Source organism: Eptesicus fuscus, chromosome 20, assembly GCF_027574615.1.
Source record: "Eptesicus fuscus isolate TK198812 chromosome 20, DD_ASM_mEF_20220401, whole genome shotgun sequence".
NCBI lineage: Eukaryota > Metazoa > Chordata > Mammalia > Chiroptera > Vespertilionidae > Eptesicus > Eptesicus fuscus.
The window spans coordinates 7798113-7815426 of record NC_072492.1 but is presented as its reverse complement, the minus strand read 5'-3'; the positions used below and the strand labels follow the sequence as shown (position 1 = coordinate 7815426).

At 46.2% G+C, this 17314-nt stretch overlaps 1 protein-coding gene across 1 annotated transcript in view; it reads left to right on the top strand.

The window, feature by feature from the left end:
• Positions 1-3747: 3747 nt before the first annotated feature.
• DNAH9 (dynein axonemal heavy chain 9) overlaps positions 3748-17314 on the top strand; it is a 333701-nt gene continuing 320134 nt past the window's right edge. The window contains exons 1-2 of the mRNA XM_054709112.1: positions 3748-4161; positions 13670-13866. Of these exons, the coding sequence (XP_054565087.1) occupies positions 3748-4161; positions 13670-13866 (611 nt within the window). The remainder of the gene's footprint in view (positions 4162-13669; positions 13867-17314) is intronic.

Genomic DNA, 17314 nt, shown 5'->3' with positions numbered 1-17314 from the left:
CTAGACTCTCTTTCTGTACATGGATGCAATGCATCTGCTCTTTGTGTCCAACGTATTCATTTAGTGGCATCGAGATGGCTGCTGGGAGACTACTGTAACAAGGCCTGCACATTCTTTGAATTAAAACTTCATCATTGCTTTGAAATATTTGACATAGAAAGGTTGACTAATACTCAATACCCAGTAGTAGCATCACAGAAATTTCAACATAACATTTGTCAAGAGAGAACAGGAAGAGCTGTTAGATTCTATAAATATGTCAACTATTAATTTTTGAATGATTGTAAAAGGCTTCAAGTTTTGTATTACTTGCTTGTGTGAACAAATTTCTTGTCAATGATCACTATCCTGAATTTAGAGAGGCCATTATTAGAAAGTGTTGAACAGAAATTATGCATAGTCATTTCAAGCAAAAAATCTGATATAAAAATTGTTATGCTCAAGGAAGCAAGTTTGTTTCTAATTTTTGAAAAGGAAATGATTTCATTCGAACAATTATAAAACCTCAATATCTTCCTTAACACCTTTTGTAGTAAATAGCCAGCCTTTCAGATGGCACCCAATGATTCCTGTTTCCTCGTGTGCATACCCTGGTATAGTTCCCTTTTACACTGAGTGGGGTGGACCACTGTAACTAGCAGGATTATTGTGAAATGACAGTGTGTGGCTTCCAAGGCTAGGTCATCAGAGAGACTGTGGCTTCTGTCTGTCTCTTAAGTCAGTTGATCTAGCGCAGTGATCAGCAAACTCATTAGTCAACAGAGCCAAATATCAACAGTACAATGACTGAAATTTCTTTTGAGAGCCAAATTTTTTAAACTTAAACTTTTTCTAATGCCACTTCTTCAAAATAGACTCGCCCAGGCCATGGTATTTTGTGGAAGAGCCACACTCAAGGGGCCAAAGAGCCACATGTGGCTCGAGAGCCGCAGTTTGCCGACCACGGATCTAGGGGAAGACAGCCATAGTGTTATTAGAACCCTCAAGCACCCAATGGAGAGCGCCACCTACAGAGAAACTAAAGCCCCTCCCACAGCCTGCAGTGACTCACCAGCCACATGAGTGCACCATCTTAGAAGTGGCTCCTCCAGTCCCAGTCAAGCCTTCAGATGATGTAGCCCCTGCTGGCATCTTGGAGCAAAGGATAAGAGATCCTGAACCAGAAGCACCATGCAAACTGCACCTAAATTTCTGACCCAGTATAAACTATGCAAGATAATAAATGTTTATTGCTATTTTAAGTTGCTAACTTTGGGGATAATTGGTTACACAAATAGATAATTAATATACTTTCTTACTTCATCTTTTAACCATAATTATACAGTACTAGAGGCCTGGTGCATGAAAATTCATGCACTGGAGGGGGGTACCTCAGCCCTGCCTGCCCCCTCTCACAGTCCGGGAGCCCTCAGGGGCGGGAGGCAACCCAGCGATCAGGGGGAGGCAATGCCCCATCACACCTCTGCTGCTGCAACTGCCAGCAGCGCAAGCCTCAGCCGGCCCTGGTTACCTGAGCCTCAGGAGACCCTGGGCGGCTGGGCAGCTGCCATCCAAGGCTTGCCTGTACCTCAGGCTGGCCCTGGGCAGCTGGGAAGCTGCCATCCGAGGCTTGCCTACATCTCGGGCCATCCATGGGTGGCTGGGGGGCTGAGGGGACTAGGGGACTCCGGAGGCAGGCGCACGGCAAGACCGGGCCCGCCTGAGGGCAGGCCCGGCTTTGCCGCGTGCCTGCTGCCCTGGCGGGGCTGAGGGGACTGGGCGCCACCATCTTGTGGCTGTGGGCACTGCCATCTTTGAGGGTATGGCAGTCAATTAGCATATTCCCTCCTTATTGGCTGTGGGTGCTGCCATCTTTGAGGGTGCGGCAGTCAATTAGCATATTCCCTCCTTATTGACTGTGGGTGCCGCCATCTTTGCAATGGCATGAGGGTCAATTAGCATATTCCCTCTTTATCAGATAGGATAAAGACAATGCCCATTGTTTTCAATAATTCCCATATACATGACCCCTGCCCCTTCCCAATCACCAAATCTCTCCTAAAAAGGACATTAAGGTGTGATGTTGGAAGAAAAAAAGCAAAAGCTGGACTGCCAGTGTTCAGGAGCCTTCACTCACACAGACATTTTCAAGTAATCTTCACAGGTGCCTGTGTTTCTATTTTTATGTAAATTGGAGCAAAGGAACAAAGAGAATGAAGGGCAAAATAGGCCATCGTAGAGGTGGTAGAAACATTATTTGAAGGGTTTGCAGGAACTTAATGACCCTGAATTCACTCTATATACAAAACATGAGCAGGATTGACACATTTGGAGGTTCTAAGCATTAAAGCGGCAATGGTGCCTGCCTATGTGAAAAGTAAAATCTCTAGAAAAGTATATTTGTAAGAAGCCCCCAACATTTCTATTTTTCCCTAATTCTTTTTTTGATAGGCTGATTATCAAAGCCATCTTAAAAGTTGTTTTAGTGCCTTTGCTTTGTCCCTTTACTCATAGCTGGTCTGCCTACTTAATCTAGCAATGATACAACTCTCTTTATAAACATAGGAATTCATTTTCTAATGTGGATATTTTCATCATAATACCTCTGGTGCCCCAGTTATTATGAAATCCGTCATTTTATCTTCTAGCTACTAGCTTTTCCTGAGAGGCTCTTGTTAGCTGAGCTGCTTTTGAGAAGTGCTTATTCTGTTACTATTCCTTTGAAGCCCATTATACATGTCCCTTTTACCCAGAACTCTGCACTCTCTGATTGGTGACTAAAAGCAGGGTGGAAGGGCAGAGGGGAGCTTATTTCAGACCTGCAGGCCTCATGCTGCCTCGGTTGTCCCTTTCCTCGTTCCATTCACACCTTATCTGCATGTAAAGGGCTAAGCTATCTATATCCTGATAGAGAAGGACTCAGCAGGTGGCGAATGCTAATTTCTGAGGTCAGGAAAGATGCTTCATGGTATCCCCTTTTGAAGACAAGACCCAGAAACCTGGGCAGGATGGGGAGGCTCTGAACATCCTACATATTTAATGGTGCTTTGCTGAGAACTAATGGGGCCATATTCATGGAAATCAGTGATCTCAGAGTTTGAGTCCACATTTGTCAGTTTAAACTTGAAGCATGGACAAAGCGCGAAGCTAAGGGTATACCATTTTTACAACTTCTATTAACATGCTGATGCTGAGCTGTTCAATATGATAGCTACTGGTAGAAATTAAATTTAAATAAAGTTAAAAATCCAGTTCCTCAGTCGTCCCAGTACATTTCAAATGTCCAATAGCCATACAAGCACTGTTCCAAAGAAATAAAAACTTCATTGAATTCCCTTACATCTTTTTTATGATTTGACATTGTTTTAAAGTTTGAATTACACATTTAGGAAATAGATTGGAGAACAATAATATTTTCAGTGTCTGGAGACTTCTAAAGAATTTAATCTGACCTTAGCCAGCAGGATTTTTAACAGCATTTATATCCTTGACCTCCCCTCCGCGCACCTCAACAATAAACCACTGACCAAGACAATCACCCTGGAGCACCTACAATCCAAGAGACCAAACACTAAATAGGAGCGTCGGCTGGTCTCTTAGCAACAGCGACGCGATCCCACCCCTTCGCCCTGACGTCCCTCTCCTACCTTATTAGACTGAAAGGGGCGGGGCCAGGAGCCAGGAGCCCAATAGGAGGAGAGCAGAGGAGGGAGTCCCGGCCGCGTCCCCGTCGCCACGGAAACCGCCGCAAGCCTGAGTTAGCGCGGGATGCCGAGCGCGGCGGAACCGGCTGCGCTGTCCGAGAACGCGGACCAGGAACCCGGCGTGGACCCGCGACTGCGACTCCTGGGGGCCTGCGTGGCCCGGAGCCTGCGGCCGGCTGCCGGGGCCTGGGAGCGCTGCGCGGGCACGGCCGAGGCGGAGCAGCTGCTCCAAGCCTTCCTGGGCCGCGATGCTGCCGAGGGGCCGCGGCCGCTGCTGGTGGTGCGGCCCGGGCCCGGGGGCCTGGCGCTGTGGCCGGGGCTGGACGCGGGACCGGAGTCCGGCCCGCCTCGCGCCAAGGGGCTTTTTTTCCTGCGCACCAGGCCCGAGCCGCCGGGGCCCTGCAGCCTCCGCGGCGCAGTGCTTTGCGGGGACGTGCCCGCCGCGCCTCTGGAACACCTGGCCGCGCTGTTCTCTGAGGTGAGGGTAGTGGTGACCCTGCGCGGGCTGCGGGCTGCGGGCTGCGGCCTGGGAGGGGGCGGGGCGGAGGGCCCATGGGCGGAGCCGGGGCCGGCGGGGCGGGGCGGGGCGGGGCCCTGGAGAGCCTGGACCCCTGCAGAGTTTGAATCCGGAAAGGGGGATGGATGGGGGTGAGGATGGGTGGAAACTCAGACCCAGGGGTGTCGCCTGAGAGGCGAGCTGGGTAAGTCTGAGGAGGGCCAGGTCAGAGTGAGGCTGAGAGGACCACCACTAGGTGCTGTCCTGGGCAGGGTTCAAGGCAGGGGTGTCAGCGTGAAGAGTGGCTGGGCCTGGCCCCCTTTTAAGGCTCTATATCTTAATCTCCTGTAAACTGGCACTGGGGAAGACCGGAAGTGGTGAACGAGGGGGCATTTCTTTGGGTCAGTGAGGCTGTAAACGGTGTTTACTTCTGGGGAAGAGTTACAAGGGAGAATGGTTGGGTTTTGATTTTTATCTCATTCATTCCACTACCAACCATAAGCCCAAATCAGCCAGCCCTGTGCCCCGACAGATTGGGGCATCCAAGTTGGGATGTCCAGCAAGCATCTGGAGGGGTGTGCCTGGGGCTCAGGGAGGAAGATCTGGGAGGTGTGGAATGCTTGGCGGCACCACAGCGGGGGCCTGGAGAGCGCAGCAGATGTAAGGGCGCTCGGGAAAGATTCTTGGGGTTTTAGACGGTTCTGGAATGGGAGCACACTTCCCTGTAAGTAGAATGTGTGTGCTTCTGGAGGCTCGATGCCCGGATGTTGCAGATCATGAAATAAGTATTTACAGAGTACTGGCTAAGTAATGTTTCACGTGATAGGTGCTATGAGGAATACCAAAGAAATAGACAGGACCTCACCCATGAAATTAATCATATATCTAAAGTACCTAACACTAGTCTGACTAGGGCGGAGGCACATTGGCCCCAGTGCCCCCAACCGCGTCCTGGAGGCTCCTGCTAAGTCAGGTGCTGGCCCTGTAGTTGCCTTATGAGAAGTCTGTGGGGAGAGGAGAACTTCCCGGAAGGGTCTGGGGTGAGAGGAGTTCTCAGGGGACCCAGGAAAGCTAGGTTTCTCAGTAGATATGGAAGTAATCCAGCATTTAACAGCTGGAGTGGTTTTACTGCTGTGCCCTGTCGAACACCATGCCTGCAGAAGTCCAAGCTTGGATCGGATCCCCTCATGAGGGATGATGATAGCAGTGTCCTGGGTTCAGAGGAGAGTTATCCGTGTGTTGTGAGCGCCATGCTTAGCCTCAAGCGTTAAACTGGCTCCTGAACAAAGGAGAAGAGTTAGGAAAAATAGCGAGGTAACTCTCAGGTATGAGGAGCGATTGAACAAAGATTCAGAGGTGGAACTAGACCTAAAGTATGTGGGGGGCAGCAGTCCCATCTCAGTTTTGTCATGGCAAAGGAGGTGTATCCAGCAAGCAAAAGTAATTCAAACCCTCAAATGTTCAAGAATTTTCACTGATGGGTTGAAAAGAGATTGGAAACAAACAAATAAATAGGCCACTGGATGAATGGAGGTCCATCTGTAATTAAAAGGAATGATTGATATGAAACAGTCCTTAAAATAAACACAAATAAAATTCACTCTCCCAACAGCTTCTAGTGTAGAGTATGATACTGTCAACCTCATACACATTATTGTGCAACAAATCCCCGGAACGCGCCCCCCCCCCCCCCCCCATCCTGCATGACTGAAACTCTGCACCCACTAAACAACAACCCTCTGCCCCTTCCTCCCCACAAACCCTGGCAACCACCATTCTACTTTGTGGTCTATGAATTTGACCACATAAAGTGGTCTCTGAATTTGACCACTTTAAATATTGCATATACATGGAATCAGACGGTATTTGTCTTTTTGTGACAGGCTATTTCACTTCATGTAATGTTCTCAAGGTTTATCCATGTGTTAGCACATGACAGAATTTCCTCCCTTTTTAAGGCTGAATAGTATTCCATTTTATGTATATACCACATTTTCTTTATCAATTCATCTATGCATGGGCATTTAGGTTTCTTTTACCGCTTGGCTATTGTGGATAATGCTGCAATTTAAGATAATTTTTAAAGGTGTAGTTTTATGTATAGTAAGCTATCATTTCTGATAAAAAAAAAAAGAGAGAGAAAGGAAGGAAGGAGAGAGGGAGACCGAGAATAGAGGAAGTAGAAGGGAGATAAGGAGAAGGAGGGGAAATAGGGAGGTAGGGAAGGAAGGACAGCAGGAAGGAAGGACACTCATTAACAGAGTAATCACCAGGGGAACGTGGTGACTGAGGTACCGGAGTAGGTAGAAGACTTACTTTCCACTGTAAAAGCTTTTGTCCTTTTAAAATCTGCACTATGTAAATGTGTTATCTACGGAAAACTGTAAATGAAATTATTTTAAAAATACCTCCGGGCATTTACTTTTATTTCTCAAAACTTCTAACAGCAATTCTTAGGCCATTCAACCACTCTTCTCCCACCTTCTTTTATGCACCCTGAAATTGATCCCGAGCCACCTCAGAACTCTGCTCACCCCTATCCCTGAAGCCCTGTCCTTCCCCTCCCTACTCTCCTCTCTACCTATGGATCCCCTCGTCCTTCCACCTCTCTACTCTGCGTCACTAAACCAAAAGGTCCCGCCTGGCTGACAGTCTCCCATGCTGTGTGGGGGTAGATGAGGGTGGGGGGTAGGTGGGGGGTGCATGAGGGGTGATGTTGACCAGAGGAGGAAGTCCTTCTCCCAGTCATTTTATTCCCTGCTGCCAGCTTATCTATCCTAGAGCTCTGAAACTGGGATCCTTTTTGAAGGTCTGTGTTTTGTAGAGAGAGCATGGGATTTGCAGTATGATGGACCTGGGTTCGAATGCTGGCTCTGTCACAAGCAAAATTGAAACAGACTCATAGATTCAGAGAACAGACTGATGGTTGCCAGAGGAGGAGGGGGCTGGGGGAGAAGATGAAGGGATTAAGAAGTACAAATTGGTGGTCACAAAGTAGCCATGGGGATGTAAAGTACAGCATAGGAAATAGAGTCAATAATCTGTATATATAAAAGCTTAAGCAACCATTACAACTGGAGAACTGAAAGACCGGCCAGTAGCTATAATGCACACTGACCACCAGGGGGCAGACACTCAATGCAGGAGCTGCCCTCCCCTCCCTCCCCCCCCCCCCCCCCCCGGTGGTCAGTGCACTCCCACAGCCAACTTTTCGTGGCTGGTTAACTTCCCACGGTCCCTACCCCTGGCCATCCCTGATCGGCCCTGATTGGCCTCAATTGCTGGCCAGGCCGAGGGACCCCAACCGTGCACGAATTCATGCACTGGGTCTCTAGTATTGTAATAACTATAATGGTGCCAGGTGGGTACTATAAATATTGGGGGGATCACTTTATATATGATTGTCTAACTGCTATGCTTTACACCTGAAACTCATACAAAATTATATTGAACTAGAGGCCCGGTGCATGAATATCGTGCACAGCGGGGGGGGGGGGGGGGGGGGAGTGTCCCTCAGCCCAGCCTGCACCCTCTCCAATCTGGGATCCCTCTCACAATCCAGGACTCCCAACCGCTCGCCTGCCTGCCTTCCTGATTGCCCCCTAACCACTTCTGCCTGCCAGCCTGATCACCTCCTAACCATTCCCCTGCCAGCCTGATCAACACCTAACTGCTCCACTGCCAGCCCAATTGCCCCTAACTGCCCTCCCCTGCCAACCTGGTCATCCCTAACTGCCCTCCCCTGCCAGCCTGGTTGCCCCTAACTTTCCTCACCTGCAGGCGTGGTTGCCCCCAACTGCCCTCCCCTGCTGGCCCAGTCACCCCTAACTGCCCTCCCTTGCCAGCCTGGTCGCCCCTAACTGCCCTCCCCTGCAGACCTGGTCAACCCTAACTGCCCTCCCCTGCCAGCCTGGTCTCCCCTAACTGCTCTCCCCTGCCGGCCTGGTCTCCCCTAAATGTTCTCCCCTGCAGGCCTGGTTCTCCCCAACTGCCCTCCTCTGCTGGCCTGGTCACCCCTAACTTCCCTCCCTTGCCATCCTGGTTGCCCCTAACTGCCCTCCCCTGCAGGCCTGGTCCCCCTCAACTGCCCTCCCCTGCCAGCCTGGTCGCCCCCAACTGCCCTCCCCTGCCGGCCATCTTGTGACAGTCTTCTTTTGTCCACATGGGGGCGGCTATCTTTGACCACATGGGGGCAGCCATCTTGTGTGTTGGAGTGATGGTCAATTTGCATATTACCTCTTTATTATATAGTTTATAAACTATAATTAAAAAATAAAATTTATAAAAATAAGAAAAGGGTACTAAGATAAAAATAGGATGAATAGTATTGGGAAAATGTTACAATAATATGTTCTATTATCTAGCTAAATGCTTTTCCTCTTAATAAAATTTTCTGTTTTGGGTGTTTCAACCTAGAGGGATATAACTAAATAGAAGGAATAAACATAAAAAATGCTGATACATTAAAAACAAAACACAACTCCTGATTCTGTCAAATTCATCAGCGTGATGTGAGCAGGTTAGCTCATCTCTGTCAGGGTCAAACTACCTTGTACGGTTGTTATGAAACTTAGAAATAAAATATTAGGACACCGGGAACAGTGTAATCCATACAGGACGGGAATTATTGACACTCTGCATCCTGCTTGAAAGCTTCCTCACTTTTCTGATAGATCCTTGCCACCTTGCTCTGTCCAAATCCAGTTCTCATGGGGGTACTGAGTTGTACTCCCCCCTCAGCCCTCTGCCTCTGAGCCTGGAGGTGGGCTGTGTGTTCTCCTTTCCCCTTGCTCTTCCAGACTCATGTTGAAAGCCTCCAGTTTGGATCTCATGCCATCAGATGAAGCCACCCACTGTCCTCATTGCTGCATCATGTACCGATGGCACTGCCCTCACTCCTTCAGGATTGGGCTCCCAGTTCCCTGTGACTCGGGGAGCCAAGGTTACTCCTGTGTTAACATGTGGCTATTTCAACAGACACATGAATGATCCTTTCAATAACCTGGCCTTGAACTTACTTATTCAGTGATCTTATCCCTGCCCTGTCTTAACCATCTCTTCCCAAGACCTTGCATTACCAATAACCATCCCCTCTCTGACCACTGCGCCCGTCTTTTCAGCTCACTCCCACCTATTTCCCACTACTACAAGCCCATGACCTTCCAGCACCTCCAACCCATTGATCCTGCGCCTTCCCATTGCCCCTCACCCACACCCATGCTCTTTGCCCCCTGACCCACCTTGAGTGCTGGGCTCCATCGTTCTCATCATTCTCTTGCATAAACTCCCGACTGGCCTGTGCCTTGCTTTGTTGCATTGGTTTGGCAAAATGACAATCCTGATGAAATCCAACTCCGCCTACTCCACCCCGGCACCCATGAAGCTGAACGGGGCTTGTGAAAAACCAACAGCATCCACTTTAAACTCAGGACCCAGAACCTCTAGTAGACCTTTTATGCTTCCTAGCAGACATCCCACACTTCTATTCAAATTCCTTTCTTGCTCTTCTAATCACTATTGCACACTTTCTTTTTTCCACCTCAAATGTCCAAAAGCTCTTCTCTCCACCTCACTCTGTGATGCTCTTGCTTCTTCCTTGGTTTAAAAAAATGGAAGCAATAAAATGAAATTTCCACAAACTTTTATCTACCTCATATGCCAATATCTGTATTCATATACCCTGCCATGCCTTCTGTTGCTGCAGATGGGCTGTCTGCTGTCAGCCTTTGCCAACCTTAAAACTAAAACTGCCACTTTGGCTCTGAACCCCATCCACTCTCATCTTGAGGAGGTAGCACCAACAATTCTCCCGTCTCCTGTATTCTTATTTTTTCCCTCTCCACTAGGTAATACTCATCAAACAAAATCCTCATTCCTCCCACCACCTACCGTCCCATTTCTATGGTCCCCTACATAGCAAATTGTCTAGAATATGAGTATTCTTGTTGTGTCCCATTCGTTTCCTGTTTTATCTCATACTCATTTATCAGGCTTTTACCCTCATACTGCTAAGGAGAGAAAGTAAAGAACTTGTCAGGCTCACCAATGACCTCCACTAGACTAGATTAAATGGGCATTTATCGGTCCTTTTCCTGCTTGACCTGTGAGCAGGATTTGGCCCAGCTCATGATGACCCTCTCCTGCTAGAAGAACTTTCTTCACTTGCTTCCAGGACCCTCGACCTCTGGGTTCCTTCTGTCGCTGTGGGCATTTCTTCTCAGTTTCCACTGAAGATAACCCCCTCTCCTTTCAACTCTTTAAAATTGAAGATCCCTAGGGCTCATTCCTTGGCCTTTTAATTGTAGAGTTTTATAAACCATCTGTATCTGCCACCTCCCTAATTTGTTACCTCCAGCCTTTTCTGCTCCTCTGAACTCTTAACTACCATATCCAACTGCTACTCAGTGTCTCCAGTGAGAAGTCCAGTAGATATATAAAATTCTAATGTGTCCAAGCACACATTCCCGAACTTCCCCTGAGAACTTACACTACCCTTAGTCTCCCCCACATGGGTTAATGGCAGCTCCATTCCTCCTGTTGCTCAAATCCCAAGCCTTGAAGTCATCCTCACTGCTGTTCTCCCCCTCTCCCGGTCCCACAACGAATTCACATAGATTAAGAAATCACATAGATTGAGCTTTCAAAATGTGTATAGAATCAGAGCACTTCTTACTATTTCCTCCATTCCCCCCTGTGCCAAGCCACTGTCTTCTGTATTGTAGGAATAACTTGCTGATCTCTTTTTCCACTTTTGCCCCCTAGAGTCTAGGCTCAACACAGCAGCTGGAGTGATCCTACTGAAAAAAAGATCATGCCACTCCTTTGTTCAAAACCCTTCAATGATTTCCATTTCTCTGAGAGTAAAAATCAAAATTCTACAGGCAGGGCTGCATGTAACTCGACCCCCTTTACTCCCCTCTAGTCTTCTTACCTTGTTCCAGCTTCTACACTGCTCCTTGACCCTTCCAGGCACACTCCCACCTTAGGGCTTTTGCATTGTCTGTTCCTCCCAACCACAATATACTTGCCCCAAGAATATACACAGCACTTTCATCCCCAGTCTTTGTTCAGATGTTACCTTCTCAATGATGCCTGAACCAATGTCTCCATTTGCAATTGCAACCCCTCCATCCCACATCCCTGATCCTCCCCACCTGCTTCCCCCTCCCCCCCATGCAGACCTTATTGTGACTCCTCCACTAGAATATAAACTTTGTGAGGTCAGTCATCTTTTCATGTTTTGTTCACTGGTATATCTTCCTAGCAGCCTAAAGCTGTCTGTAGGGTGAACATTAGTTAGTACTTCCTAAAACAGTACTAACACATAGTAGATGCTCCGCAAATATTCACTGAATAAGTGAATGGGTTGCTTTTAATTTCATAAAAAGTTCATATTCACCATCTTCATATCACTCAAAGCCCTCCAAAGTCCAACCCAAACCCATCTACCACTTTTTCTTGAGACAGAAATACATTCAGCTTTTCTATGAACATTCTATATGCCAGATCCAAGGGAGGATTGTGTGTATATAAAGATCAAATAAGATATAGTACCAGCCTTTGCGATCTTAGGAAAATTCTTGTTTATACTCTCTCCCCTCTCTTATTTATCCTTTTTACCCTAGGTCCAAAGAGTCCTTTCTCAACATGAATGTGTGAAGAGCTCATTTTGTGACATTTTATTCCTTGGAACTCTCTGTTCACCTGTGATTATAACTTCTCAGTTCAATGATTACTTTCAGACAGACCAGACAAGGATCATCCTCTTGGATTTCACATGTTAGATCCATGTATTCTATTTTATGGCCACGCAGACTTATTGGTCATATAGAGAACCCAACCAATCATAAGTCCATGTTTCCTCTTCATTATTTACTTAATAGTTCCTATTCACATTCCTGGATTTTCTGTTTTTCTTTATAGCATTCCCTTTCCATTAGAGTGAGCGTTTGACTGACAGAGTTTCCTAGTGAGTTGTATTAATGACAACTTTTTAAGTTGTTAGTGATAGAAAACTCCATTTAAACTAGTTCAAAAAGTTCAAGAGCAGGAGCTCAAATGATGTCACAGGCCTTGGTCTTTCTCCTTCTGTAAACTCCCTCTTCTCCAGATTGACCCTGTCCAAAGGCTTCACATGGTAGCATGATGGCCACTCATAGAAAAGAGAACGCTCTCTTCCTCCAAAGTTCAGATAGGAGATTCGGCCTCTCATTGGTTCATATTTACTTACAATCTTCATCTCTGGCTCTGCAGATGGGCACCAAAAGAAGAGGAACTGCCCGAACCGGTTTGGCTCAGTGGATAGAGCGTCAGCCTGCGGACTCAAGGGTCCCAGGTTCAATTCCGGTCAAGGGCATGTACCTTGATTGCGGGCACATACCCAATAGGGAGTGTGCAGGAGGCAGCTGATTGATGTTTCTCTCTCATCGATGTTTCTAACTCTCTATCCCTCTCCCTTCCTCTCTGTGAAAAATCAATAAAATATATTTTTTAAAAAAGAAGAGGAACTGCCAAAACCGGTTTGGCTCAGTGGATAGAGCGTCGGCCTGCGGACTGAAAGGTCCCAGGTTCGATTCCGGTCAAGGGCATGTACCTTGGTTGCGGCACATCCCCGGTGGGGGCTGTGCAGGAGGCAGCTGGTCGGTGTTTCTCTCTCATCGATGTTTCTAGCTCTCTATCCCTCTCCCTTCCTCTCTGTGAAAAATCAATAAAATATATTTAAAAAAAAAAAAAAAAAAAAAAAAAAAAAAAAAAAAAGAAGAGGAACTATTTCGGGGTGTCCAAAACTAACTAATGTTCACCCTACAGACAGCTTCAGGATGCTCAACTTTGCTTTACCTTTTAAGATGCCGCCTCACCCACCGGAGACAGATGGTCATCTTCACCTGCATTTGTCCTATGCTTTGCCTCTGGCCTTTGTGACTGTTTCAGTCACCACCTATTCACCCTGTTGATTAGGTAGGGACTCCTGCCCTAGGGTTATGGGACAGGTCAAATGAGACTGACAGCAGTTTATCAGTCACCTACCCTCACAGCCCACAGGAGGAGGACACCATGCCACACAGGGCCACAGGGGGGTTGCCCTTGGGAACAGAGCGAACAACCAGGGGCTGTGGAAGGCAAGCTTTGTGCTATCAAGAGTGTGTGGTTCCCACTGTTTCTGGTGGGAGGATGCAATTGGCTTGTTTGAATAATTCCGCTGGCTGGCAGAGACCTGAAGCCCTGGTCCCCTTGGTAAGGAGGACTGTTTGACGGGTGGACCTACGTAGGACTAAATAGGAAAGGAAAGTTGGAATACAGGCTGTTTGAGGCTCTCCTGATTGTATCAGATGTCAAGGCAGTACCTAATGTTAGTTCTTAATATTAGGCCTTACGGCACAGTGGCTTGCAAAAGGTGTGTATAGTTTTTTAGGCCTTTCTCAGAATAGTCTTTCTCTAAGGCCTCGGAAGTAGAATGCCTGCCTTTCTTTCCTGTGCACCTCTGTTGCAGGTCGTTATCCCCATCTTGGCCAATGGGAAGAACCACCTGGACTGGCCCCCTGTGGTACGTCAAGACGTCCAGCGGCACGCCCACAGCCTCCAGTGTGACCTCATGGTTCTCCTTGAGCAAGTGAGGGGGAAAACTTTGCTGCCTCTTCCCGTAGGCTCAGAAAACATGGAGTTTGTGGATTCTGAGAGTGAGACCGTGTAAGTGCCACCAGCCCGGGCATATGGGCCTCAGATACGGGAGATACTGGATAATCTGAATGATTTCTTTACAACTTTTCTGTTCCTGACTCTGCATAGCTCCTTATTCTGCTGTTTGCCAACATCCTCGGACTGTGTGTTTTGTGCTGATTACTGCCCTTGCCCCAGTCCCTCAGCCTGAAGTCTTTTAAAGCTATCGCAGCATCACGGCCCTTTTCCATCCAGAATCATTTCAGGGCTGAGAGCAGCCACAGAGATGTCATTATTTTGCTTATCGGGACAGTGTCTCATCATTGGCAAGGGCCCAGGTCCGCCCTGGGAGAGAGCCACGCACTTCCCAGCATTCACCCAGCACATGACATCATAGAACTAACTCAGACCCTCCTCCCCCGGCAGCCGGAGACCTTTCCTCAGGTCGGGAGGATGTTTTCCAAAAGAAACAAATCTGGCTTTGTTAGAGTGTGGAGTCCATGCCTCCTGTGCCTGAATGGCATCAGAACCCCAGCCTCGTCCCCTTTAAGGAGTTATAGCTGCCATTTTCATTTATTCCGTGTACCATTCCAGCTGCAAGCTTTCTTTGCTTCTGTCCCATGGGGATTTTCCTTTTTCTTTCAAGCCAGGCTATGTATCTAAATGATATATTTTGTTATATTCTACCCAGGATTTGTTGGTGGTTTATTTGGTGTGTGTGTTTGGGGGGGGGGGGCGGGGCGGGGCGGAGGCAGGAATCAGCAGGGGGAGAGGGGCAACTCCTAACAAGGTGGAGGGAATTACTCAAACACAGATGAGAATTTCATTTGCTGGTTCGCTAAAATAAAAATACCTATGACAATTTCATTATTTCATTTTAAGCCATTGTTGGTAGTAGTAAGAAAGTCATCTTTTTGATGTTTTGGATTCTAATATTAAAATGTTTTGTTGGTTCAACACAGCAACATGGATGGATGGATGGACAACCATGACAGAATCCACCATGTCTGTCATTTCCCTGAGTGCCCGACATAAAATGGCAATGGCTATGAGGCAAGGTTACGTAGAACTTAGCGCAAAGCTCTGGATCCTAGCTTTTAAAACAGGCTCTGCCACCTATGGGCCAGACCACTTGGGAGCAATCATTCAATCTCTCCCAGCCTCAGTTCTCTCATTTGTAGACTGGCAATGACCTCAGCACCTGCCTCATACTCAGAGTTCTTGTGAGATGGCAGCTCTAAAGCTCTTAGGACAGTGCAAAGCACAGAATAGTGGTGCTTAATGAATGGTAGCTACTACGACCACATAAGAGAGACCTGAGATTGAGGATTGGCTAGGAATCAAAATGCAAGGCCTGCTGATATCCACGATTACTAGACATGCACCTTTCAGGAGGATCTGGGGGGACGGGGTTATAATAAAAGCTGAAGTGGGCAACTTCCAAGTTGGATGACCTCCATCAAAGAAGATGGGCAAATCTCCGAATGCCAACTGGCCACAGGTGCCTAAGACTAATGTGTTTGTGGCAACAGGCACCTTCCTGCATGAGCTCAGATGGCCCTAATGCCAGAGCTTCCCAATGTCATTGTTGTGTATTTAGGGCCCATGGTTTGATCTGAAGAATAAGTAATGCAAGAGATGGCAATGTACTTTATAATGAGTTTTTGCTATTGGAAGTAATTTGCTGCATATATAATTTAAAGCAATTTCCCAACTAACCTGAAAACTTATTGTAATTTAATAAAAATATTCCATTTTCACAATAAAAAATACAAATTACCATTTTCCTGTTACTTTTATATTCTAACATAACATTCAGTGTATGTGTATATAATCATTACTGAGTTTATCTCCCTTTGTTCAAACTTGATAATTTTCTAAAAGGATGGGTCATATTTCAGGAAGATGAGTATCTTCCCCCTTTAATACCTTCTGTAATCACTTGTGACTATTAGTGCTCAGCAAATATGAATTTGATTAAATTAAGTGAAGGTGGTTTTCTGGAATGAAAATGTGAATGATATACTCCCTTTCTTTGTCATTTGGGTCTTGAGTTCTTGGCATGAACAGTTTTCATTTAAGACTTAGCAAGATAAAAGCCATATATGACAAACCCACAGCCAACGTCATACCCAATGGACAAAAACTAAAACCATTTCCCCTAAGAACAGGAAGAAGACAGGGATGCCCACTCTCACCACTCCTGTTCGACATAGTACTGGAAGTACTAGCCATTGTGATCAGACAAGAAGAAGAAGAAAAAGCATCCAAATTAGAAAAGAAGAAGTAAAACTGTCCTTATTTGCAGATGACATGATACTGTACATAGAAAACCCTAAAGACTCCATAAAAAATTATTAGACTTAATAAATGAATTCAGCAATGTAGCAGGATACCAAATTAATGCCAAGAAATCTATGTCATTTCTTTACACCAATAATGAACTTACAGAAAGAGAGACTAAAAAAGCAATCCCATTTATCATCGCAACAAAAAAAAATTAAGATACCTAGGAATAAACGTAACTAAGGAGGTAAAAGACCTATATGCAAAAAACTACAGGACACTGAAAAAAGAGATAGAGGAAGCCGTAAACAGATGGAAGAACATACCGTGTTCATGGATTGGTAGAATCAACATCATTAAAATGTCCATACTACCCAAAGCAATCTACAGATTCAATGCAATCCCCATTAAAATACCAATGGCATATTTCACAGACCTAGAACGAACTTTCCAAAAATTCATCTGGAATAAAAAGACCCCAAATAGCTGCAGCAATCCTGAGAAAGAACAACAAAGTAGGTGGGATCTCAAAACCATATATCAAGCTGTATTACAAAGCCACTGTTCTCCAAACAGCCGGGTACTGGCACAAGAACAGACATATAGATCAATGGCATAGAATAGAGAACCCAGAAATTGACCCAAACCACTATGCCCAATTAATATTTGACAAAGGAGGCATGAACACACAATGGAGTCAAGACAGTCTCTTCAGTAAATGGTGTTGGGGAAATTGGACAGATACAAGCAAAAAAAAAAAAAAAAGAAAGAAACTAGACCACCATCTTACACCATACACAAAAATAAACTCAAAATGGATAAAGGACTTAAACATAAGACAGGAAACCATAAAAATACTAGAGGAATCCACAGGCAACAAAATCTCAGACATATGCCGAAGCAATTTCTTCACTGATATTGCTCCTAGGGCAATGGAAACTAAAGAGAAAATAAACAAATGGGACTACATCAAAATAAAAAGCGCACAGCAAAGGAAACCATCAACAAAACAACAAGAAAGCCCACTGCATGGGAGAACATATTTGCCAATGTTGTCACTGATAAGAGTTTAATCTCCACCATTTACAGGGAACTCATACAACTTAACAAAAGGAAGATAAACAATCCAATCAAAAAATGGGCAATGGACCTAAATAGACACTTTTCGAAGGAGGACAGAAGGAAGGCCAAG